The following is a 26,720-nucleotide window of genomic DNA, read 5'->3' as shown; positions in this document are numbered from 1 at the left end:
GCAAATAAACCTTGTTAGGAAATCCTTTTCATCATCAATTAATTCCTGTCTCTTGAAATTCTTGACCTTTTCAGTTTAAAAGCCTCATTATTAGTGATTAATAATGATTCCTTCATTTGTAGTTAGTTAACTATTACCTAAATTTAAGTACAAAAAAGTGGGAGGAGGCGGTTAATAAATAAATGGCTTTAGATAAACTAAGAGCAGATTTTCAGTTAGGTAACAATATCATTAGATTCATTATGAAAATGCATATTTCTCTGGAGAACTGTCGCATTACAACTAGAAGGTTGTGGTTTGAATCTTGGCCTTGGATGGATGTTTCTGTGGCCTTTAGTAGAAAGTGTTGTCATGCCTTTTGTAATAGTTTTAACAAGATAAAAAAAATCCTTCTCTTACTTCCATTTTGCAATTATTTTGTGTTCTTTAGTTTCCAACAGTGAAAGTTCCTCCTTCTCTTAAAGAAGGCCTTAACAACAGATCTTTAAGAGTCTGATCCGAAGCCAAAGTACTTATTCAAGAAGCATGAATGCGTGACGTGTCACTGTGTTTGTGTAGCAGCTTTAACAATGAGAGAAACGGCTATTAAATAGTTATCATTCTGACGTTTGCCATCACCAATAGACTCCAAGGCCAGTGAGGTCCTTTCTTCCACTGCACCAGTTACAGCACTGAATGAACACACTATGGTGATATCAGTCTGCCTGCACCGACACACACTGCATACTGCTATCCTGGAATAATAGTTCTGAACTGAAACTGTAATTGAATTTAATTGAATATGGAGAGAAAGAAGAAAAGTGCAAACAAGATATGATCACTGAGGATGAGAAAAGCCATGTGAGACCTTCAGTCTCTCCATCTTCCTCCCCGTGTGATCCCTCCATCCCTCCGTCTCGTGCTCCTTCCTGCTTCAGCACCTGACATGTTTAAGCCGCTCGTCTCTTTTGCTCCTCTTATTTCCTCGCCCTCGTTTTCTCTTCCTCTCCTCTGTCAGTATTTTCCACATCCTCTGCACCCCCCACCCACCCTCCTTTTCGTGTTAGCTCACTCATTGCTTCCTGCTGCCACAAATCAAATTATATCGGGGTCGTATCCACGGGCAACCGACTCCCTCCTCCCGTCTGCCCCACTCATTTCCCACCTCATCACACATTGCTACCATCATCTTACCTCTCTCGCCCCCCCACTGTGTCATCTTTATCTTTCTACCCATCTACATATGCCCCCCCTTTCCTCTTCCTTTCTCTCTCTCTCGCTCGCTCTTACACAGAAGGAGTAGATAAATTATGTGGCGAAGCTGGAAACGAAGGAAATTACGGCTCTGCAGGCTGACAAGAATGGCTGGTGATGAAGAGACAAGCCGCCACAAACAACAACTGCTCCCCTAACAAATTATAAGGTCACCCACCAGCATGGAAAACAAACAAAATTAGTCACAACATCCCAGCAAAAGTCCTTGTTTCTCTGTTCACTTTTTCTTCTAGAGGAAAGTGGGCAGGATGGTAGTGACTTTGGGCCTAATCTTCACTCCTGATGTTCACCACAAAGACTAAACAAGCTGGAGGTAATTGACATTAAGAGCAGAATAGCGAGGTAACCAATAGCAACTGAAGAATAAGACATCAATAGTGAGAAAAGAGACGAGAGAAAGGGAGGTAGAGGTTTGATGTGTGTGTGTGTGTGTGTGTGTGTGTGTGTGTGTGTGTGTGTGTGTGTGTGTGTGTGKSTGYGTGTGTGCGCGCACGTCGGAGTTTGTGTGTCTTGGCGAGGTCTGTGGCTGTGTGGCAGATGGATGAGGAAACCACCACAGACAACCACAACCTCTCCTCGCTCTTTCCGGCAGCCAAAACCCCGTTTTTTTGTTTGCTCGCTCACAGTTCACAGGATTTGGTCTGAACTGTTTAAATAACCTGATGCGTTTGACCACAGACAGTTTCATTTTCCTAATACATTTCACTAGAGGTTCACAAAATACTAAGATGTTGACCTTTTCACAGTAAAGTTCTAGCAAGTCTTTTTTTTTTTTTTTTGTATTTTAGATTACATTTTAAGATTCTCTTTAAATTATTGCCTGAATGCACAGTAACTTGTACAAGTATTCATATACTTAAACATTTGCATTTTACCAATATGTACAAATATACATTTTATAATAATTGAACCAAAACCTTGGATTTTATTTGATAGACAACACTAAATCAGAACAAGTGGAAAGATAATGGAAGATAAAAAATGGAGTGTATTTGAATCAATAATTTGGGGTTTGATGTCAACATCTTTTGACATATAAGGATTGGCAACTTTGTCCATTCCTCTTTGCAAAATAACTTCAGTTCAGTTAGACTGGAAGGTGAATGTTTGTGCTGGATTTAGGTCTGGACTTTGACTGAACCACTCCAACACATGGGTATCCTTTAAACTAAATTATTCTAATGTAGCCCTCGGGTTCTTGTCATCCTGGAGAGTGAATGTCAGTTCCAGTCAAATTCCCTGCAATTCTTCCAGGCTACATGGATCACATATAAATACTTTTGGATAGTTCTAACACAACAGACATGTTAGGACGTTTATTTATTTATTTATTTTTGCTTTTCCTGACTATTAGGCTTCTAAATTAAAATCCACCATCTTATTTACGAGCTAGAAAGGGTAGACGGTCAAATAAACGTATCTGCCATCAAGACAGAGAAGAAGAACACATTCCAGTCCGCAACATTTTCAAGCAACTTAATAAGTAGAATACACGGTAACCTTTGGACCTACAGCCCATTATAGTTGTCATATTACAACAAATAAGCATCTCTTATCCTTAAATTACCTACACGATTACCATGAGGTCTGGCTGTTCTGCAACCCCATACTAATTGGTGCTGTTCTTGCAAGATTGCTTTGGTTGTTACTGAGATGATCTCGCTACATTTGTGCATAGATCCAAATGGTATTAAGTTGGTGCCAGAGCTAATCAATCCCATTTCTCTGGATTGAAGATGCATTCTAATTTGCTCTTTAGTAAATCTGTCCTAATTTACCCAAAAGATCATCTGTTTTTTTCCATGTTAAATATCTCATTGCACACAGATTTAATGTACATTTTGGCGTTCGTTATCAGCCTCATGGATAAACGATGTAGGAGATTTTTTCACTTAGGTTTTCTTGTTAAAATGTGTCACAATGGAAACTAAAAGTCCACTTTTTGATCCGAAATTGCATCCAAAAATCTGAAAATAAAAAATCTATCAGGGGATTTGAACGTTACCAGTTCTGTTCTCTGTTCTCGCTTCTGTCTTTGTCATAATAAGAAACGTGGTATTTGAGATGCTGTCATGTTTCCAGCTGGGGCCCACACTCTGAATGCTGTTTATTTTGTGGAGCTTATGGCAGCATCTCCGAATCAACATGTAGGAGGGTGACGGGCTGCATGTTCTCCAAAAAATTCATTTGATTTCCTTTCAGAAGCTGCGCTGTTCATTAGATGAAGCAACACGGAGACGGGATATAAAAATACTCCTTTCTTTAGCAGCTTTGCACTATGTTTCACTTCACCAACTAAATGTCAACGACAGAATAAAATCCTGTTCAGCTGTTTAGGTCACTGTGGGTGAAAAACATCAGATAAACAGAAATAAAGCTGTGAAATGCAAGTATGGTTTTGGCTCAGTTCAGCCTTATTTTCTGCTCTTTATTGCCATGATCATACATTACCACACAGGGCATGCAATTACTGACAAACAAGTCACTATGTGATACAAATGCTAACTTTATTACCCATTTCTTCCATATGCGAGAAACAAACCAACATCCTTCAAGAGAAATTGGTTACAGAAGCTCTTCTCCCTCTTTTTTAAAAATATTAACTTGATTCATATTCTAAACCTTGCATTGACTTTAAAATCTAAATCGCTCTCTTTCTCTCTCCATTTTTTATTCATTCCCTTCCTCTCTCTCTGGTTTCAAAGGTGGGCACGTCAAATCCATTACTCAATCTGCTCAATGGAGCAAAGCCCATTTACCAGTTGACTCATTTTAGATGGATCATTTACCCTTTCATCTTCTCTGACAATGCCACTGATGTAACGAGGCACTGGGGCAATTTTATGCTTTTTGATGATTTCTGTTGTTTTTGGTGGGTGCAAGATGAGGTGAAGAGGTAGGCAGCTGCATCAAAAGGTGTATGCAAGGAGTCCTACTAAACATGTCTGCAGAGTCATATGACCCACCGTCATCTGTGATGCTACAGTGTAGTTTAGAAAGCTGAGGTTCAGAGGAGGTAATGTGATCTGCTCTGTGTTAGATTTATCTGAAAGTGATCCGCTGGTTACTGGATGCAGCCGATCGATATGAACACCAACCAGTTTCCAGGCATCAGCCTGTAGATTACAACATCTTTAGTAAATCATGCCATAAGCTGTGAAACCACTGCAATTACAGTTCTGTAATTTCTGGATTGAAGTCTGTTTTTCTCTCCCGTCTGGCTGGTCCAGCAACTTATGACTTCATGATGTATTTTTTAACTGATATGTTAAATGTTAATTCATACTGACGCACATGAATCAAGGATGCAAACATTACTGTCCACAGATGCGAGGAAAGTTGAATGCAGGCTAATTGTTTAATAATGTGCTGCAAGGCTTAGGGGTGGTGCAGGTAGGCGAACATACGACTTTACATGGGGCTTTTTTGGCATAAACGCTTCTCCATTACCACTCTGCAGCGCACTTTACTGTCTGCAGTATTAAAATCAGATGAGATAGCGCAGATCGTCAGAACACCGGCGGAGCCGAGCCGTTCCGTTCCTGACTCCCCCTGATTTAGCACATCAGTGTGTCAGAAACTGCGAGCAGAATTCCAAGCCAAAGTAAACAGTTTCCATCAGTTTGATAAAAAAAAAGGCAACTGAACACAACATCTCAACAGAACCTTTCACTAATATGGACTAGATCCCCTCACAGCAATTTCTAAATAAATCCGACTTATATTCTGGAGCAACTTTAAGACTGGAAACTACAGTACTTTGTGTGTTTTTATGCTGTGCTTTGTGTATTGTTTGTATGCAGTCTTGAAAAGCATTGAAACAGATTATTACACAGACTTCTAGAAATGTAGCCACAATTAAACCACAAACTATTCACAATCCTGGCAGATTTGGGCTCAATCTTTATGTTTTACCAACTGAATATAAGTACAGTGGAGCCCAACCAATTTCCAGTTCAGGATTTGCAGATTTCCCTTCTACTTCACAGCTAGGCACTACTTTGTGTTGCTCTGACATGTAAAATGTCAGTAAATGTTTCTGGCCATATCAAATGACTAAAAAAAATTAAAGGGTGTGAATAAATTTACAAGGCACCATATGTGTTAATTTAGGAGTGGTTTCAAACTTTTTAAATTGCAAACAGATTCACGGGAATAAGATTAAAGGGAGCGAGATAATTACATCAACTGCATTTTCTTAAATAAAGAAAATGAACTTCAGTTGTGTGTGTTTAGCTGCAGTAAGCAGTACATGCATCCATCTGCCAGATGACTTTTCTCCAGCAAGACTTGATTTTTTTCCCCGTCCATAAACACCAATAAGGAGCAATTTGGTGTTAATGGTTTCTCTAAAGGCTGGATTGTAGGACTGAAAGGCAAACTGCACTGCATCTTGTCTTGACTGCATCAGTTAAGATATAAGCAAGCAGTTTGGTTAGAATTTGAACACCGGCTCATTTCATCATCACTAACCTGTCTGTTGCGTTCATCAGTGATCCTCTGAATCTGGATCTTTTTCCTCCCCATGGTTCTGGCGTTGCGATGGGAGGAGGAGGGAGGATATGGAAATGAGTGAGGTCACAGATGGCTGTAGATGTAGTTCCTCCTCTGTAGACGCTTACTTGCTTTGACCTTTTTGTTAACCCTGACTGTCTAAAGCACCTGAGCAGAGAGGCTTTTCAGTTCAGACTGAAAAAAAAACTGAAAAACAAAAAAAGAGGGACAAGGAGGAGAGGAAGATGGGGTTCTATGTATCCAGCACCGTCCTCAGATCATGGTCTTGTTTCTGCGGGCAGGTCATGAACACTCCGCTGGGATCTTCTGCCCTCCCCTTCACCTCAGCTGGGCAGCTCCTGGAAAACAACATAAAGGCATTCATCAGACTGAGGGAGGGAGACGCAAAAGGGCAGATAGAGGCTGTGTTTGTATGTTGTGACCCAATTCGGCTACTACAAGCCCTCACTTTGCCTTAACGCAACATATAATAAATGACGCAACAACACATTTGAGAAAACATCAGATCAGAGGAAGATTTGGTTGAATTGGAGGGTAGACTGGGGTGGATCTGTTGTGGTGCTTCATGCAGAGCACGAAGCGCTTGGGGGTCTGCGAGGAGGGAGGCTGTGCTGTGTCAGCTTCATTAGAGGCATCACCGCCACATCACTGATCTGCTGGTCGCCCACGGCTACCGGCTGCCCAGCCTGGGTCGCCTGACACGCCAAATGTGATTCCCCGATCAGAGCCACAACAAAAGAGTCTGTGGATGCTTCACATTTCCTGTTTTCTAAACACCGCCTTGTTGGATCATAATTTCTCTACAGAAAACCGTGTAACGTTCTGCATCAGGATGGCTGCAGATCCTGAATGGATGGAGGTTCTTCTCTCCAATACGTCAGACTTTTTTTTTCTGAAAAATCACCCTGACACGTAGCCAAATATTTGAGAAAACTGAAACGTTTTAATACGTTTTGGCCTTTAATCCACACAAAAACTTATTTTGAATCACTAAAAATTATTTCTAAAAAAAACTCCAACCAAAGTGGAAATTAAAAAAATAAAAAAATAAAAAAAATTTGAACTCAGTATTTTTGTTTGTGTGTACATTGGAAAACAAAGATTTAAAGTCTCTCGCATTGTAGTCTGCGACAAATAATGCTCCAATACATCCACATACTTGCTTTGACATGATTCCCAATGGATAATGTCTTGTTTTAATAATTTTATACTCCAATACATTATTTAAAAGTAGTACAACCTATATCTGCCCATTCAAATCAACCTTCTGTTCCCGTGTTTAATTCCTAACAGGAAGTCGTGGTTGTTTTCAAGTAATGTGATTGGTTTTAACTTTGCGCTACGTTGCCCCCTGGTTTGGCATACTTAAAATAAATGTCAAGAGTATTTTTCAGCGGGTTCATGTGAAAGAAAACTTTTCTAAAACTCATCCAGTGTGTATGGTATACAAACATCTCTGTCGCATTGTTTTAAAAATAAATAAAACCTCAGAGCGGAGAAATTGTAAGTCTGCAAAGTAAAATGAGTGGGCATTTTTCCAACCATGCATTTCATAAATATGTCGACTAATGAAACAGCATTATGCTTTATTAACTAAAATGAACACTGACCTAATTCCAGAGAGAAAAAAACAACAGAGAAAAATATCTGTCTAATCTATGCAACCATCTAAATAACCATGAAATATGGTTGTTCTGAGATGTACTGTGGTGGCAGATTGAAAACAGAGCACATTATAAAGTCTAATGATCAGAAGCATAAAGCAATGAAAAAGCCCAAAGTGTTTATGAGAATTCATGCCCACTCTTGAATGAATGAGACAGCAGAGACCCACAAACGGCAACAGAAGCATAGACTGTTTCAGGCCCTGTTACTACTATTTGTAGTTCAGATTTAAATATAGCAATCTATATATGCATACAGACTGTTTATACACTCTCTCACACTCACACACACACACACACACACACACACACGCACGCACACGCACACAGCCAAGTGGCAGCATGGCACAGCTGAAGCCTCTGGAAAGCAGCGAGCAGACACAACAGCGGCTCCTCGGCGTTGTTTGCTCTGCCTCTACCTGGGGGAGCTGCAGTAGAAGAACGCCCTCTATTTACATCCATTCTCCTGAAACAAAGAACTCGAAACTGTCTGTCATGAGACTGACATTCCTTTTGTGAAGCTGTGGGCGCCGCGCTGCGTGCTCATTTAGAGAGAAGGCAATCGGCTTGGCTTAGATAAGATGTTTATGAATTATGCACTGATGGTAAAGAGTGGAGGGAAGCGGGAAGAAGGTGTTATGAGTGTTATGATTGCTGTATCAGACCAACTTCGAAGGAGAACCGAAGGAACATCTACAGTGAGCTGCAGGAGATGAATATTTTACCCTTCTGTTCATCTTGTGCCTTTTGATTGGCTCAGACTCGGAAGAGTTCTGCTGAGGTTAATGATTTCTACCTGGATCTCCTTGTTAGTGTCCCTCCAAAAAGAACAAACGTTTCCAACATGTGGGTCATCCATTTTATTTAATTCAGCGTCAAATGAAAGAGGGGTAAAAATGGACACATATTCGAGCAAAATAATAACAAGGTGAGTTCAGAGTCTCTCGCGGCGCTTGTTAGCGGCCGTGCGGGTGAGGGACTCGCTCCGTTTGCCGTGAAGTTCAAAGGCAGCGAACTGAGGGATTTGTCTTCAGGCGGCGGGCCGATCACACATGAAAAGGCTGCTTTATCTGCCTGGGGTGGTCAAGTTTCGACCTTTTACCCTTCACGCTGCTGCTGCTTTTCGCTTCCCATGTCTGATGTCAGGCAGAGTCTTTGCTCTCACATGGGAAGCAGAGAGCCTGGAGTGTGTCTGCTGCCTCGCTGCAGGAACAGCAGAAAGGCTTTGGACAGGGAAAAGATAAATGCTGATAATTAGGAGCCTACAATAGGCCTAGATTAGAACCCTGGGGAACACCCAAATGTGTTACAGCTTTGGTTCTCAAACACTGGAGGCACTCGAGGCATTTAGCTTAATTCTCGCATGATGTTTTGGTATCGGCTACTTACAAGGTAAATATGAAGTAGACTAGGTATTCTGTAAAGGTAATCAGTCTATGCAGTCAAATAATGAGAAGTTTCAGAAAACTGTTCTTTTCTCACCACTGAAAAGGGAAATGAAGTGGGGAAAAATTCAAGAGAGAAACCTCTTGTTGGAGACGGCAGAGAACCGAGACATGACCTGAACAATTTCCTGTTTTTTATTCAATTCTGGAAATAAAAATTGATGTGGATAAAATGTCACATACAACCTGCGCTTGTTCTAATTGCAAAAAATACTATTGAAATTGCAATTCAGTTAAAAATAAAAAATATTAATCGCAGAGGGACATTACCTGTAATTTTGATACATTTTGTCATATTGATAAAATTAGACCATGTGCTTCGATTAAGCCCATTTGTCAGATTAAAAGTACCTTTTGAAATTTGACAACCTCTAAGTGTATTAAACATAGTTTTAATTAAAGCTATATTTTTGTATTAGAAATGTTTTCTATTGATTTCATGAGCTGTAAGTGGAAAATCATTATAACAGAAATAAAGGCTTTCAAACGTATACATACATGTATGTATTTAATCTATATAATGTGTTTTATTCACTGACAAAGTTCCTAAAATAAATAGACTTTTCACTAACATTCTAATTCATTGAATGGGTCTGCAGATGATGACGGCTGTGGGGACAAAGGATCTCCTGTAGCAGACTGTATTACAGCGGCTCTACAGAAGCTCCTGAGTTAAGACAATGGTGTGATGTAACATTCTATCAAAAAGTGAAATAAAGGGAAATGATATAATTTTAAAAGTTTATATACAATGCAACAACGTGCTTCAACCCATGCAGTTCTGCATCTGAAAGGGTCCCAGTTCAACCAGTCTTCTCCAACAGATAAAGAAAATCTGTTGTGGCGATGGGCCGATCAGGGGTTAAGTGATTTGCCAAAGGGCACGTCAGCCAGATTTTTCCCAACCAGTCACAGTTTGTGAACTAGTGACCTTCCCTTTGACAACCTGCCTGGATGTCCTGCAGGCTGAAGCTGCCCTCGATATTACCGATACATCGCCTCAGATGTTTCTGCTGAGGGCTGAATGTGTCAGGAGCTGCAGAGAAGGAGCACAGAGCTGTGATTGAGTCATGACACACACACAAACACACACATAAACTAAACTACTAAATACAGCAGGGGAGAACAGGGTGTTTGGGCTAGACGCGCTCTGCGTCAGTGCAGCATTCTGTTGGCCTGCACAGAAGGGCAAGATGTGATGTAATCAGCTGACGATGAAGCTCTGTATGTAAGCCCTCAAGGACATGAAATGGTAACATACTGAAGAAAGTAATGAGGGATAACAAAAAGTTACATTTTTAACTAAAAATGTTTTTAGTGCACTCTGGTTTTGCTTTGTGAAGGATTTTCTCAGTCCACCACTGGAAACACCTCATAGTTACTTTGTATTTCTAAAATATATCATAGTAACTTTACCAAAACAGTTTGCATTTAATGTTCTCTGAACTGTTTTAATCCTGAAGTATGTGATTTTTAGAAAAAGAGACTATTTTATTTTATTTTTTTGTCAATTTGGTAAAGTCATCATGTGTGATGGACCTACCACTCCTATCGCAACCCTTCTGAATAGTGATTGGTAATCAATAACTGCACCAATAACTAAAATAATTCTCTTTTTTGGCCAAAAGTGCATCAACATACCACATTTTTTTTAAAGCACTTTGATGCACAAGTTTAGGAAAGCTCTAATAATCTTGTAGTCTCTTAATTTTCTGGTGGATTTAAAACTCTACCAACTCGATCAAGGAACCACAACATATCGTCTTCTTTATGCTCAGTGCTTCTTCGACTCAACTGCTGAATCAAAAAAAGTTTATCCAAAGTAGTTTGAATGTGCCAAAGTCCTTAAGAGCTACATTTAGAATTGGTCTGCCCTGAGAAAAAACAGAAATTGGTTTTGACTGATAAAAGTCAGACTACCCTATTAAAAAGTTGTGTTATTGGTGTTTCCATTTAATAACTGGTTAAAATTGGATCGCTCAGTAATGTGGTTAATCCCGACCCTGCTATCTATCCTGTTATGTGTGTGTGTGTGTGTGTGTTTAGGTGTATGTGGAGCTTCCTGATGTCCATCCTTGGCTGCCCAGACTGTGTTAAGTGTTATTGGAGCAGCCTGGAGCACAGAGATAACAGCGGCCTGGTATTTGAGAGGAAGAAAGGTGCTGGTGAAGGCGGCGCTGCCACAACAGGGAACCAGTGAGAAGGAAATCTCATGTTTTCTTTAAGCTCAGCATTGATAACCAACATCTGCCCGAGCACACCACATCTGGCACCACCTTTAATGCACACTGCATGGAACTCAATCTCAGTTTCTAACCACACTTATAAATCTGGTTCTTTACTGCTTAATGGAAACAACCGTCAGGGTCTGGGGAGTTATCTGAAATTCGTTCCTCATGTGCTTGTGTTCTACCAATTGAGCTCAGAAACGAGGTTTTAAAAAATAATCAATAAATAAAATCAATCTAGAGATCGCAAGATAAATAAAGATCTAATTTAGGCTTAAAAAACTCAAAGTTAAACTCTCAGTCAATATGTTTGTAGATTGAAATGAGTGAGATATTCACATTTAATTAATTTAATGGACTGCAAAATTAACCAGTCCAAGACAATTAAGGGCATAATGGCCACTTGATTGGCGCATCACTCTTATGTAGATCCAAAATCAAATTGCTTAAGTTTTATTTATCATAAAACATAACTTTAGTGTCTTAAAACCTCTCATCCAGACATCACACAGAATGTAAACTGAGACACAGCTGCCTGTGTCTGAAATTAGTTAAAAACTCCCTTCTTCACAAAGCTGCTTATTGCGTCAATTGAAACTGTCTATTGAAGTGTCCATGTTTTTTGAGAATATTTTGAAGCCTCATTTCAAGTCAAAGTAATAAAATGTTCCCAATCAATACATTTATTGAATAGTTCCATTTATTTCCAAGATGTTATAAGTTGATTGATAATGTTCAATCAACTTGAAAAAATGTAATGTAGTATATTTTCCTAAAGGCCAACTGTTTCCGTAAGAGAAACAACATCAATCTAAAGTGCAATACACTTCATATAGCAATTAAACCAAGCTTAGAAAAGTGTAAAATTAATTAACTTTGGAATAATTGATTGCATTGCACAGAATTAGATATAAAGAAATTATGTAAGCTAAATGTCCATATCAAATGTCAGGCCATGCTGGAAAAATATTACAGAGGCAATCTGCAACTAGAGTTCAGGGATTCATATTTCAAGAAGAGGGCAGATTGTCTGGATGAAGCAGCTGAAACCATGACCTCTGCAGCAGAGAGTGAAAATGACTGATCTCTACCTCCTACTAGTCTGAGGTTGGGAGAATCAATACTTCACCAATAATAATTCATAACTCAGTGTTCAATCAAACAGGTCTGACAGGATAGAGAAAACACAAGAAGACAAATAATGCAATCACAAGCTCCCAGCGACTTCACATGAAATGGGGTGAGCAGAAATACGAGGTGACGGTATTATTAGTTATGATGAATATATCCTTTTTTTCTTTAAAAACCTTCAAAAAGCATATTGAATAATTATCTTTTCAAAAGATGAAGAAACAGAAAGACGCCTGAATGGATTTGTTGCTGACTGAGTCGCAGTCCATGAGGTTGAGCTTAAAGTGCAGGGCTATACTATGTAGCAGGCATGCTGAAAACCCTCATTTGACCCACTGAGGCTCAGTTTGTGGCCCAACCTTGAGGGTGTTCTGCCAGCGCCAGCTGTATGATATTTACAGCCTGTTGCCTCATGTTCCCGGACGGCCGTTGGACACAGTTCACACCACGCTTGAGCTTTAGGTCACCAAGTAGGCATGTTTGCAATAACAACAAAACCCTATGGTTGAGTCGGTGGTGGGAGCTCCAGCAGGTGGAGCAAAGGCAAGGCATTGTGGAAAAACCACGGAGGGAGAGAAGCTGCTGGCCTGACATCTGAGGCCTGGCTAAGGATTGTGATTATGCTCGTACATTTTTGCTGCCAACCCTGGCAGTGGAATATGATCTCTCATTCCCTCTCTTCCTTCTAACCAATCATGGGTAGGACTTTGGAGAGGTGGGCTGGTGCACTGCAAGGGCAGCACTTCAGAGGTGGCCGTGATGGTGGTTTGGGTGAAGGGTTGAGATGAGATGGGATGGGAGGGGCAGTAAGGAGATCTGTGCCTCTCGGCTGGTGAATTACACCAGAGCTGCTGGGCCCAATATCAATACTTCAGTGCCTCCCGCCCCCAGCACGTACACAAACATCTGCAAGTAAATGCAAGAAAAACCTACAAACCTACCATCACACACTGAAAACCCTTAGTGTCACCAATCTACTGTTTGTGTTCATAGCCTCTGGCAAGAATGCAACAGAAACACCTGATAAGACCCCCTGCATTTGAGTGCACACAAAGGTTTATTTTATCCAGAGACTGAAAAAACATGCAGAAGACATTGGTTCACAGGGCAGATCATATACTTCCTCAGTCGTTACTGACAAGTAATTTGATTTTTTTTTTTTTTTGGGCCTCAGACTTGTTGTCACTTCTCCAGTCGTGGTGTAACCCGACAGGTCAAACTGCCTAGTCAATGCAGGTAAAGGTGAACACAACAAAACATACTCAACCTCACACCTTCCCTGAAACGTGAGCTGATTGGAGGAGAAAGTGGAACAATAGAGGGGAATAACAAAGGAAACAAAGCAAACATGTTGTAATTTAGAGTAAACAGAGGTACAGTATGTAGATTTATTGCTTAAAATGACCTCATTTAAAGCCAAAGATATTTAAGTACTTTCAATATAAAATTCTAAAAACAATATAAATGTCTGAGGTACCTCCTTAATGAAATGTTTGAGTTGCCCCTGTAGTTGATTGCATTTAGGGAATTCATCAGTTAGTCAGTTTTTGTCTTAAGAGCCAGCAGAATCATATAAAGATGTGCAAACTGGAAATTAGGATTAATTTTTAAAATACTATTTCAGGAAGTTCTCACATTTAGACGGACTGTGTCAAGGTCAAATGTCTGGAACAACAAGTGTGGCTTAAATCCATTTTCCTAAATTTGCAAAGAACCTTCAAGCAATAGAAATATTACTTTATACCTAGAGTTTGTATTTTAACTTCCTCTTTTCTACAGCCCAGATCATATTTTAACGACACAAACATTTCCTAACTAATGCTTCAAAGCCAGATGTTCTGGATGCACATTATACATGTATGTGTCCGAGAATCCTGACTAAATGCATAATAAATCAAAGTAAAAAACATATATTTTATATTTACTTTGAACTATAAATCAAAAAATGCTTCAGACATGAAAATAAAATGGAAGTTATATTTAAAACTTAATATTTGGGTCATTATTGCTCCCTGTGATCTGTCTTTTAAGGACAAACACCTTCTCGGTTTTTCTCAGCTACAACTTTTTCCATTACCTGTAAATCTCAAGCAGCACAAAAACAGTCTAGTGACAAACAGAAACGCAGTCAATACAAAAGATCAATGACATCAATAGTGACACTTTATGAAATAGGGAACACCCGCACAAAGGTATGCGATTACCGGCTGAACGTGCTCTCACGTTGGACGCATTCTACAAAAGCCAGACAGGCAAGACGAGGACTACCCAATGACGCCTTTAAAAATAGCTTTTTATCTAGTGCTATCGGGTTTATTTTCATGTATGCAGGTGAGTGGGAGGAGGAATGCTGACGCTTTGGCCAGAACAGCAGTACCTGCATATTTGTCGTGTTTGCCACAAATGTTTCCTGAACTTTATCCGTCATTAGTTGTGAAATGCAGGCTGTGCAAGTATGTTGGGAGCCGCTCTGGTGCACACACAAACATCTTCTGACATACTAACGTTCTCTGATGAGAACATTTTCTGTTGTTTTTTTTGTTGTCGTTTTAAAACGGAAAAAAAAAAAGATCTTAATCATGATATGTGCTTTTTGAATTTTAAGGTATGACATCTTTCAGCAAAGAGGAATCCTTTAATCTGGCCACAAGAGAACCATCCAGGGTGGCTTTGTTGTCAAGATACGCTTCAAAACAACTGTCTAGCAACTGCTTGGAGACCCACAAGTCTGTCCACACAGAGTAGTTTAAAAACACACAGGAAATAAGGCAGCTCAAGAATACATGACAGAAAAGAAAAGCTATTCCCTTATATTATGCCAGCATTAATTCAAATTTCACCTTTCAAACATAAATGGAGAACACAATACTATGATTTCTTCAGCTTTTGCGTCTTTATCACACTTAAATACTTCCGATCTTCAAACTAACTTTAATAGAGAAAAATAAGTAAAACATTACAATTGCAAGGGGTGATTTTATTTGTTATATGTTAAGAATTCCCACCCTCACCCCACCCCTTCATGTTAAATATTAAAAAATAAAAAGAATCACAAAAGTTGAGTTTAACTTCACCAACCTTTCCCAACAGTGATTACTAAAACAGAAAGTATGGCAAAAAGACCTAGAAAGGGAACACATCCTATCCTGATCTGAATAGAATTTGGAAGAGAAACAGTCTGGAAAGCCCCATAAAGCCATGTCTGTGTCTTCAAAACTCCATAGATCCACAGTGAGAGGACTGCCAAGTCCACCAAGATTGATCCAAGAGCACATAAATGACTCATCCTGCAGGTCACAAAAGAATCCAGAACATCTAAGAAACTGCTAGTCTCACTTGCTGCAGTTAAGGTCAAAGCTACTAGTGATCCATAAGAGCACAAAGGCTTCCCTCACATTCCCAAAAATAACATCTTGATCTACCTTCCAAGTAGAATATTTAGAAGATGTGGCCTGAAAAAACACCACAGCATTTCTAGTTGCCAAACCTGGAGAAGAACATTTGTGACCTTAAGCTCTAGCTCACTTGGGCTATTTGGTACCACGATTGGAAAACATCAATAAGTCCAATCTCTAAATGGCTCCAGGAAAAACACAAACTAAGGTTTCAAATTTGCCTTAAATCAAACTAAGATGCCTTCATGATCTTAAACAGGCAGTTGAAGCTTGAAAAGACTCGAATATGCTCAAGTAAAACAACAACAGGAAAGGTTGGCTAAAATATTTCCACAGCCAGAGGAAAGACTCATTGCCAGTTATTGTAAATGCTTAATGACAACCRCTGCCACCAATGGTGGCACAACCGGTTATTAGTTACAGGGTGTGACTACTCCTTTATGTAGGCCAGGTTGGCTTAGTCTATTAATCCTTGTAAATGAAATAATATTTTAAAAACARCATTTAATATTCAGTCAGGTCATCTTTGTCTAATATTCAAATTTATGTAATAAAGTGAAACAGTTAATGGAAATATTTAGTAGCCCTGTGTACAGCTTAATAAATTGTTAACCTGGCATGCAAAGATAAATAACAACCAATAGAGTTCTGAAGACATATTTCTTTGATAGTGTCAAAGTCTAAACAGCTTTCATCTATTCAAGTGGCATCAGCATTCGACCACAGAAAACACATGTCTATATATTTAGGCTGTCTCATTTGTGCAAACATTCAAAGAACAGCCGAAGCTAAACAAGTACCAAAAACATTACTGGTACATAACAATATTGGTCAAAAGAGGAACAGGTGAGACATTACAAGCCACACAGAAACTCAAGCATTCACCGATAAATCACAACAAGAGGTTGTGATCTCTGCTCCTGATTCTCCCTCAGTGGATTTGAGGCCAGGGTTGGTGTCAGCTCGGCTGCTGACGATGTTCAACAGGCCACASAGTTAGTCACCTCGAACTCCCTACTATCTGCCTCATAAAGTCCTCAAGGGCGCCAGCAGCCCACCACCCCTCTGACGCCCCRAGGGACTGATAAGCAAAGGCAGAACTTGACATGTTTCTAAGAGCCTCTAAGAACTTCAAAACAACTGAAAAAGAGCAGAGAGTGCATCAGCCCTGCCATGGACTGTAAACTTTTATTTTAGAGAACAGTTTTGTTTACATGGATTTAGGTGAGGCACGGTTTGTCTCAGTTGAAAAGAACGAGGTGAAACCCACATGCTGAGAGTCTGTCTTACCGTCAAAGAATGAACCAGCTGGGACAAAACAGAAACACGGGTCGTCCAGTTCCAGGATGGAGGATAGTTGTTTTTTTCTAATGGTCCWAATATGAAATATTCAAAGTCAAAGATCACAGAAACACTGTCCCAAATAGAAAAAGATAAATAAAAAATCGGTCCAAGTCAGAGCAGCACATGTGTTACTGTCCCACCAACTGCTGAGGTGACAACTGCTGGTGAAACGCCTCACTCTGGACGGCCCAAATTACTCCTCTTACCGGACACCCCACGCCACCATCAAAACCCCATCCTGTGCCGTTCCTGCTTCTCGTTAGCCCCCCTCCTCTTGGCCGCCACCCATCACAGTCACACAGCACATTAATCTCCTCCCGTCTCACCGGTAAACCCCTCCCAGGCCGGCCTCTGTCCTAATATGCCTTCAGCAACTGTCACCTATTCATCAGTGTCATGAAGGCAAACAGGGAACCAGTTGAAACGCTCTTTAAAAATGTTTAAGCCAATTTACTTAGAAACTTGTATTTGTTAGTTCTGCATTTAACAATTGGTAAAAATATATTAAATATCATTAAGACACTTAAGTCATATTTCATTTCAGAAGTCTCAAATTAGTAGAACTATCACACAGTAACTTGCTTAAATCGTTTATGTATTTTTAAGTTCTAAAGSAAAACAAATATTAAAATTTTTTCCCCATTTCTTTGTGTTTTGGGAAAACGACTGRACAGGAACAGGAACTTTCTGTGTACACATGAGCATGTGTGTGGCCTGAGAGTGACGGGAGCAACTACAGGCGCCCAGCTCAGTGTGTCAGATCCTCGTCTGCACGCCAATCTATCCCTTACGCACATGTGTGAGTACATCTTCCATTTGGATCATGAGCTGCTGGCAGCAGGATGGCAGCTGCCTACATAACYTTTGTTCCACTGGACCTTTAAAGGCCAGCCCCCCCTTCKCTTTAACCTGACCCCCTAAAATTTACACACACACAACCACTCACACACACACAAGGCTTGCATGCTCAGCTGTCGGAGAGTTCAACACGCTGGTAAGGTCTTGTGCTGCTCAGCCAGAACTTTCAACATCCGAATTTCAAAACGACTCCACTTACTTAATCCACTGGAGGCATTTGTCATCTGATGAASAGTCCAAAGCTGCGAAAATCAAGAGTCCCCGTGACGGATCGGAACTCGAATCAATATTGGCAGATGACTACAAGCAGGACTGTAAAAGGAGAGAGTGGCTCTCTGCAACCACTTGCGACAGAGACAGAACTTCCCAAGCAATGAATCTCAGCCCGAGCCCTTTCCTGACCTTGAAGTCTCTAAGGGGGCCTGAAGGGTGTGGGAAATGGAAGGCCAGGAGTCTGCTAAACAGTTGTGCCTCAGAGTTTCCACTCAACACAGCGAATGAACGTAGGGATGCAGGCACGTAATTGCCAAGCCTAATGCAGGGGATGAAAATTCCAGAGACAAACATCATCTGGAAGCAGAAACTTRTATGGAGAAATGCAAGCGAAAGATGCGACTGTTTAAAACCTGCCGGCGAATGGGAAAAGAAATATACATTTCGTCAAAACTCAGCAATCAGAATGTCAGAAGTCTCAAGACAAAATTGCTCCCACAATAAAYAAGAGCTCTCAAAKGGCCTTATCTCTCTGCCCGTTCTCAAGGTTTTCCCCCCTGCTTGCCATCCACATTTGTCATCAGCGTGCACGACTGCCGGGGGCCCACCGTGTTCAACACACGGTCTTGGCCCAAAGCCTGAAATAGGGATCTATGAGGCTACCTCTGCTCATCTTGGCAGAAACAAAAGCATTCGCCAAGACTGTGTGGTGCTGGCTACGTGTGGTGGGGATCCGGCTCAGAGGAGAGGTGGGGGAGGCACAAACACTGAGCAAGGAATATCTTTTCTTCTACAGAGCAGTGAAGAGAAGCTGCTCCTTTGCCCACAGGCAAGTGTATTTATGTTGAAAGGAAACAGAAGAGTGCATAAGCTTCAGCTCTTGCAGTGATAAACATCCATTCGTGTTGGTGTAAATCCTCGACAACAGTTGTGGAAAAAAGGCAATGAGATTATATTTTCTCAACAGTTTCACATCGAAGGTGTTCCATCTAAGTGATGAGCCATGCCAAGCAAACTCAAGAGTGCTTGTTAAAGACAAGCTTATTTGGTAGTTTGTCTTTGTACATAATAACTAATAGGTTAGAGAATAAACATGATATGCTTTCAAAAGTCTGACAGTGAATACCCTGATTATGCAAATCTGTTTTCCTCCAGAGGATGGGGTAAATTAAAAAAAATGACAAAGCTTTTCTCTGGTGTGGCACCACAGAGAGTGTTCCTCTTGTGTGTGACCTACATTATTGAGGAATTCTCCACATTTTAAGTCAACCTCTTGACAAAWCTCACAGCATAACAAAGCTAAATAGATGAATATTTCAAAGAAAAAATACACTTCTAACACGGCGGGGTGCTTAGTTACCCAACAGCAGCTTAGAAAAACATTTCATTGATTTACTTAGTGTTCATAAAGTCTTTTAGCAAATCAACATATTTGGCAGCCCATTTTTATCCAGTTTATTTAACTAAACAGCACTGTGGCAGACGGTGAATATGCAGCATCACAACAGTTTAATTTATTTTAAAAAGATGTGAATTTTTTATTGTAACAAATTTGAGACAAAAACATGAAGGAAAGCATGTTTTATAATTGTTAAATCTTTGACTTCACTARAAGCCATGAAGAAAACATAATAGATGGCCTAAATCACTGGCAGCTTTTAAAAAGGTCAACATCTTTAAAAGATCTGTTGTATGGAAGGAACAAACTTGAGAAGACCACAGTTGGTTCCACCCGGCCGTTTTGGTCACGCTTTGAGTTTCCATTCATCATTATGTCCTCRGGGCCCATTAGTGAAAACGGGGTCCTTTTGTTTGCTGCAGCCACAGATTTGAGATTTAGCTGATATAACAAACATGGTCTTGAACTCAACTCCCAGAATGTTCGCATTGTAGTCTAAATTTACGGCTGTGAGTCGGTCACAGAAAATCATTAGCTGTAAACCATTTTCTCAAATCAATTCTTCTTTTGTTTCTGAAAAGTCTACACACAAAAAAACAAGTGTGTCAACAAGTTGTTGGAAACATTTCACAGACATTTTGGGTCATATCAACAAGATGGCATTCGTGCAGTTACTGCAGATTTTTAGCTGGAAATGCATGATGTGTATCTCCCATTCAGCCCCATCTCAAATGATGCTCCATTAAAATAATATCTGGTGACTACGGAGGCCACTGGAGTACAGTAAAATCATCGTCATGCTCAAGAAAACAGCTTGGTATAATTTGAGCTTTGTGACATGGTGCATTATCCTGATGGAAGGACAATAAATAAACAGATGGACATGGGCAGCAATAACACTCAGGTAGGCTGTGTTGTTAAATGATGCTCAGTTGCTACTAACAGACCCAAACTGTGCCAAGAAAATGTACCCCGCACCATTACACCACCCTGTTACAATTGAACAACTGTAAGAGGGTAGAAATATGATCTTCTCAAAGGTTTGACATGTGTGACGATAGGTGTAATTGTGCATCCTTTGGGTATAATGAGTTTTTGTTAGAGTTGCTGTTTCCTTTTTTTACATCTCAAACAGTCTGACCATTCTCCTCTGTCATTTGTCATTTTCTGGTAGAACTCGGAGAAGGTGCAATGGAAAAATCCCACATCAAATCCTTTAATACTAATATATTCACATTACAAAACAATTAAATCCCTATTTTTACCCTCTTCTGAAGCTCATTTAGAACCAAACAAGGGACCTTTACCACATCTAGTAGAAGCAAAATGCCCTGAGTTTCTGCCATTTGTAACTGATTTACTATTTGTATCAATAAGCATTTAGATATGGGTCTCATAACTTGGCAAGTGGGTGTGTATTATGAACATGATTTGAGAATAATATTTTTACATTGGCATCTCTTGCCCCAGGATGTAAATTTAGTTTTGGTTTCATCCACCACAATGCAATGTTTTTTGGGGTTCAAGATTAAGATAATCATGACCTTTAATGACATAAGATAATAAATATACAGGAGTGGAGGAGAAGCTATATGATTGGCTCCTAAGGCAGCAGCAAGTTTACTGAGCTAACTGAGAGGGGATGCAGAGAATATAGTGTGTTTGTAGATGGAGGTTCAGCAGTAAAGCTACCAGCAAAATCCAGCTAAAAAAAATATGTTGAAAACGAGACCACTTCTTTTTTTCTGCTAAGGTTTGCAAATTGAACAAGAGGATTGATTATTTCTAGATTCAAGTACATTAAAGACTCCTGAGAATTTGTTTTTGGCTGGAAGTGTCTCTGAATCCAGGTTGGCATACTAGCAATGCTAGCAGCTAGCTTTAATCAACATACAAAGCAGTCAACCTGATGCCACAGAACCTGATGTGCTAAAAGTTGAAGCAATAATGTAAGAAGTGACTAGTAAAGCCACCCACTCACCAGTAAAAGTTGTTTGCCATGGTAAGTGAACGGCGACCAGAACAGAGAAGAGCTGCTGATAAAGGAGTCATATTCACTTCTTAGACAGCCCCTGCTGGTTGGACATGACAGGTGGGCTTCCCTCCCAAATACTGTTTGATCTCCTAATATGTGAAAAGGACGCTAATTATCAACATCCTCCCCACAAGAGAGAATCAGTTTGTGTTATTGTGTGTTTTTGATAGATGGAAGATGAAAATAAATGCCTTGTTAATTAAATGCACAGGCTCTAGCTTAACATGCAATAGAACAGATTTCCTTTCATAAACTGTTAAACCATTTGAAAATATCAAGTAGAGGCAAGTTTCAACTGTAACATTTGACAAAGTCAAAGTCTTTAGAAAGGTCAATATCAAACTTGCTTCAAACTGCATGAAATAAGTCCTCACTCCGAGTCAGTGGATGTTTGGCATCTTCCAATCCCTGGAGCTGTCACAGCTAAAGGCTAAAGGTCAAGAGCAGCAAGACGAGCCATAACAGACGCAGCAACCTGTTCCCTTCAACTGTCTCCTTCAATCAGACGCCGCCACAAAGGCTGCAGCCGTGGCCTGCAACACTGGATTCCATCTGCTCCTTCTTTAATTTATCACAAACATCTAATAACAGTAAGATCAATAAACAACTTCCGATGTCAGACAAAAGCCCAGTTTCTACAAACAATGTATACAGTCTTGTATACTGTATACTTTCAGATGTGTTGATGTAGTTGTAAGCCCTTCTGTCTTCCTGCCAAGCGAGTTTAAGTAAAACAGAAGCTTGCTGTGTTCTGCTAATTAAAGCTCTGCGCTAGTTTCTTTGCCATATTTTAATCTATCAACTAAATTAAAGCTATAAATCACTCAACACCTGTGACTCCCACGCCAACCTGACCGTCTGGGGTGTAGAGAGATGGGCTTACACTAGGGAAAATAAGAGCCGACGTGTGAAATCAAGTTTACATCAATGTCAGTTTCAAAGAGCAGTCGAGATGGGAAGGTTTGGAGGAGGAACATTGTCTCTTAAATGGCCAATCTATTCAACGAGACATCTTTATTATTAACTGTGTTCTCAGAGCTGCCTTACTCAAACCTCTAGTGATGAATCTTATTGGTTGCTAGTAATGCTGATTTGGGAATTTCATTAGAGTAAAGCAATCAGTGTAAATTAATGCATAAATTAATATCTAACCACCAGCTGAGTGAACAGGTTTGCTTTAATCAGTTTAAGAAAACTTATTTCATGGACTCAACATTGGTTTATTGGGAAGGGTTTTCTTATTCCGACATGAGTCACCTGACTAATCCCTGAGGTAAAATCTCTGATTTGACATTTTCTTCAATTCACAAGACTGCATACTAAGGGACGATATTAGGAAGCAATGCAATATAATAATGCTGCTTAAGTTTAATGATATGACTTAGAATGAATAAAGATATAGGCTCCTGATAGACACACAGTCATTTCCAATAAATTAGAATGCGTCATCTGATGAGGCTCATTTGTCAGATTAAAATAACCTTTTGAAAATTGACAAACTAAAGAGGAGTTAAACATAAGGATATATTTCTGTATTTTTTTTTTTGCCCTGATGTAGTATTCAAATTTTAAATGCCATGTTTTCAAAAATCATCATAATTAACAGAATCAAACATCCATCTGTGTGTAGTTGATCTATATGTTTCACTTTGTCAAAGTTCCTGAAATAAAATGACTTTCTAATATTCTAATTTACTGAATGGATCTGTAGACTGTAGATGATGCGAAGTTCATCAATGTAATGGAAAGAAAGTTCTAAATAATTTATACCTGCCTATTTTATCAGCTCAAACACCAAACCTTGATATGTATTAAATGCGCAGCGGAAACTGTCTTGGCAGTACAGGAGCAAACATCAACATTCTTCATTTTATATTATTTCCACTCTTGGGGGTACAGCCAATCAGCAACAAGAAAATGAACAGGGCTCCTGGATTGGCTGCTTTTCAAATGCCAGACAACAGCATGTCAAGACGTAACTAATAATTTAGTTAAGTTCCATAAAAAGAGCTAATAGATGAATCCATGAATACTGAACCACGAAGGAGGTCCGAAAGTGAAGACAGTTACAGCAACAGCATGTGTTACTGTTTACAGTAAACATGATGGAGACTGCAGATAATGAGAAAGACCCAAAATGACAAAGATTTAGGACTACGCTGAACAAAGCCTACTCTAAGGTGAAATGATTTTGCACAGTAATGTGCAATAAACAATAATTTTGCATATCGCTGGATTTTTTGCCTTAAAACATGCTGCACTCCTTCTAAGCTCAAAACAAAGAGTCACTGTTGTTTTTTTGTTTTGTTTTTTGTGGTGCATTAACAGGTCAGTTTTGATTTAAGGGACAACTAATCCAACGATAATAAACTGTGCAACATAACGTGACCAAGCATTCTGTTTGGAGGATAAAAGCTAGATTTTGGAAATCATTTAAAATTAAAAGTTTACAGTTTAATTCAAGCCAAAAAGCTTTCTACACAGCAAAAAGCCCAGTGTTAATTTAACTCTGAAGAGTGTGGACTATATAAACACTGAAAAAGTGTTAATATCAACTCTGTGGGATTTAAATCAACACTGGGCTTATACTCTGAATTATGTTAACTCCCACAGAGTTGATATTAACACTTTGAAGACTGTGGACTATATAAACACTGAAAGAGTTAAATTAACACTGGACTTTTTGTTGTGTAGGAAGTCTGGTGAGAAAGGCTGTAATGTGGGGAATGTAACAGCATCCCTTATCTCTGTTCTTAATTTCATACCTCTTAGTTTCCTGCTTTCTGCTTCTCATGACCAAGTTGTTGACTTGGGCTACGATGAGCAGGAAAGAGGCAAAGCAAAACCAGGCTGTGACAAAGCTCCGCTCAGGCAAGAGGAGCTCAAATCCCCCAGAGGCAACAAGGCGTTTGATGTGCAACTGGGCGGCGAGGGCCACGCTGAGCCAGCCCTCCCCGCCTAATTTCTGCAAACTCCCCGACTTTGACTAACAGACACGCACAGACACTTCTCCTCAGAAACAGCTGACGTTTTAACAGGCTTACAGCAGCTGACGGGCTACAGGTGGGGCAGAGGGGACCGTTCATAAGCCCTCCAGCCCAGCTCATAATACCTCTCTGCAATTCACACACACACCTGTTGTGACTCCAGAGGAATTGTCCTCTGTGAAAAGCCTTCCTTTATACTGAGTCACCCACCTACTCGCACATACACTCTTGTCTTCCCCCTCAGTGCATTAAAACATGGCTTCATGATCCTCTTGCATGTGTTTGAGTGGTCGGAGCGTGTGTATGCTGGGTCCGACTATAACAGATGCTACTATGGACCAGAACTACCAGCTAAAAGCACTAAGCTCCTCTGCTTAATTTCAGTGGAGCTGGTGGAGGCATTGAGCAGGAAACCATGCCGTCTTTTTAATCCATAATCATTTTAACCTACAATACGCAGGTTTTCAATTCAATCACCACTGTGTGATATTAATCACAGCTTGACCAGATCCAGATCTTCTAATCCTAAAGGTCACACTTGAGTCAACCCACGTCTGAATCGACTTCTTTTCACCCTTACAGTCTCTTTGTTTGGAGAGGAAACTTTTTTCCTTCCACTGAGACACCAGCAGCTAATCTCAGGCGTTATTAGATTCCTGCTTTGATGCAAGCAGAGTATCACAGAAGCCTTATTCAGGAATTTGGAGATACCAGCAGCCCTCATGAACATTCTCCAAATGCTTTTGTCAGACGAAGTGAATTGTGGTGAAATGCAGGATATTTAGGACGAGCAGTATCTGTTTGTAGAAAGGGAGCAAAGCTGAGAAGAAGAGAGGGGATTTGAAAGCGCAGCACTTCTTTTAACAAAACCATGGGGTGAAAAGGAGGGGAAAAAAATCATCTCAGGATTAGGTTTTCTTGCTGGGTGTGCAAAACAGCAAGAAGTTTTCTGAACTTTTAGAGAGGAGTTTAAAACCACGAAACCTTTTTTCCATTTCCTCTTTTTTGATTGAAGCAAAAGGTACCATTATTCTGCTACTTAACGTTGCAGGAATAATTCATCCCTAATTCATGCCTCGCAGCACAGCACATAATAAATGCAAGTTGGTACGTCATTTTTTAGGTTTCTTTTGTTTGTCTTACTTTCATGGGGACTGTTTGTCTGGATTCTACCAGGGGCAGCTGCAATTTCTACCAACTGCAACACTGCTGCTGGAACAGATGGTTGAAGAAAGTGCTTGTAACTCCAGGAGACATGTCAGAGGGGCATTTTAGTCTAATTTAACATGTTCTCATAAAAATGTCAATGTCACTTTAGACTAAGGGTCCTCACACACTCATTTTTCAATGAGTCAAAGGTCCATTTATTGCAAAGTTTTCCATTCTTTGTATTGAAATAGAATTTTTTAGCTCAATAACTTGTAAAAGCATGAGCTATAATTGTTTTGGGGAATCCTAGCACTGCTTCAGCCATCCCTCCAGATCTTCTTTTAAAGTTTAATGTCGTTAAAGTCAATGTTGTCACCACTCCCTGGTGCTGTCACTGGTATAAGGATAGCACTTTTCAGTGGAAACCCATACACTGATATAAACATAGAATGTTAATTAAAAAATATCTGCAGTAGAGTACGCTGTCTAAGAAGTAAATATTTGTATCTGAAGTTAGAAGCATGGTCTGATGATCTGAATGCAGAGCTATAACAATACAGCATATGCTCGTCTCATCTTCCCTCTGCTCTTGCCTCTCCTTTGCACTTTTGCTGCTTTCTCTTCCTTTCTTGAGAAAGCGGCAGGAGTCTTTCTCTCCAAGCCTGGTGATGTTCCAGCTGTAATGTGATAACCAGTTCAATAACATAAACAACTGCCAGAATTCTCCAGAGGAAGGATGCGGAGAGCGGGGAGTGTGTGCTTCTGAGAGCGAGTCAGTGGGTGGATGTCTGTACGGTTCGGTTTTTACATGGGAGCGCATGTGGGCTGAAGAGCAGGAGAGGCCTGGGCGAGAGGTGAGGACGAGTCAGCCATTGAACACCATCAAATAAAACGTTATCTAATGCCTGCACTGACACGGCCCGCCAGAAAATAAGTGCACTCTCTATCGACTGAAAGCTCTGCTGTGTTTTTGCTCGCTAAAGAAACACTTCTTGCTGATGCCGTGAGCCGAGTTTCTACATCAGAGCAGAGAAATGCTTTTCAGATGCACTTTAAAGAGCCATGAGGGCATCTAAATGCTCTCTGAGCTCAAATTTAGTCCG

The 26,720-nt window shown here is 40.1% G+C and overlaps 1 protein-coding gene across 12 annotated transcripts in view; it reads right to left on the bottom strand.

Annotated features, from left to right (window-relative positions):
* Positions 1-26,720, bottom strand: part of mef2d (myocyte enhancer factor 2d) — a 108,278-nt gene that overhangs the window by 64,356 nt on the left and 17,202 nt on the right. For 11 of the 12 annotated variants that reach the window (XM_017309561.1, XM_017309560.1, XM_017309562.1 and 8 more), the window contains one exon: positions 5,728-6,107. In XM_017309561.1, the coding sequence (XP_017165050.1) occupies positions 5,728-5,781 (54 nt within the window). In that variant the 5' untranslated portion in view covers positions 5,782-6,107. Of the gene's footprint in view, positions 1-5,727; positions 6,108-16,922; positions 17,167-26,720 lie in introns of those variants that run through there. The other variant, XM_008430824.2, reaches the window with a different exon arrangement.

The sequence above is a fragment of the Poecilia reticulata genome, linkage group LG16 (assembly GCF_000633615.1).
Source record: "Poecilia reticulata strain Guanapo linkage group LG16, Guppy_female_1.0+MT, whole genome shotgun sequence".
NCBI classification, from domain to species: Eukaryota; Metazoa; Chordata; class Actinopteri; order Cyprinodontiformes; family Poeciliidae; genus Poecilia; species Poecilia reticulata.
The sequence above is the reverse complement of the archived record's forward strand: the minus strand, read 5'-3'. Positions and strand labels throughout refer to the sequence as shown.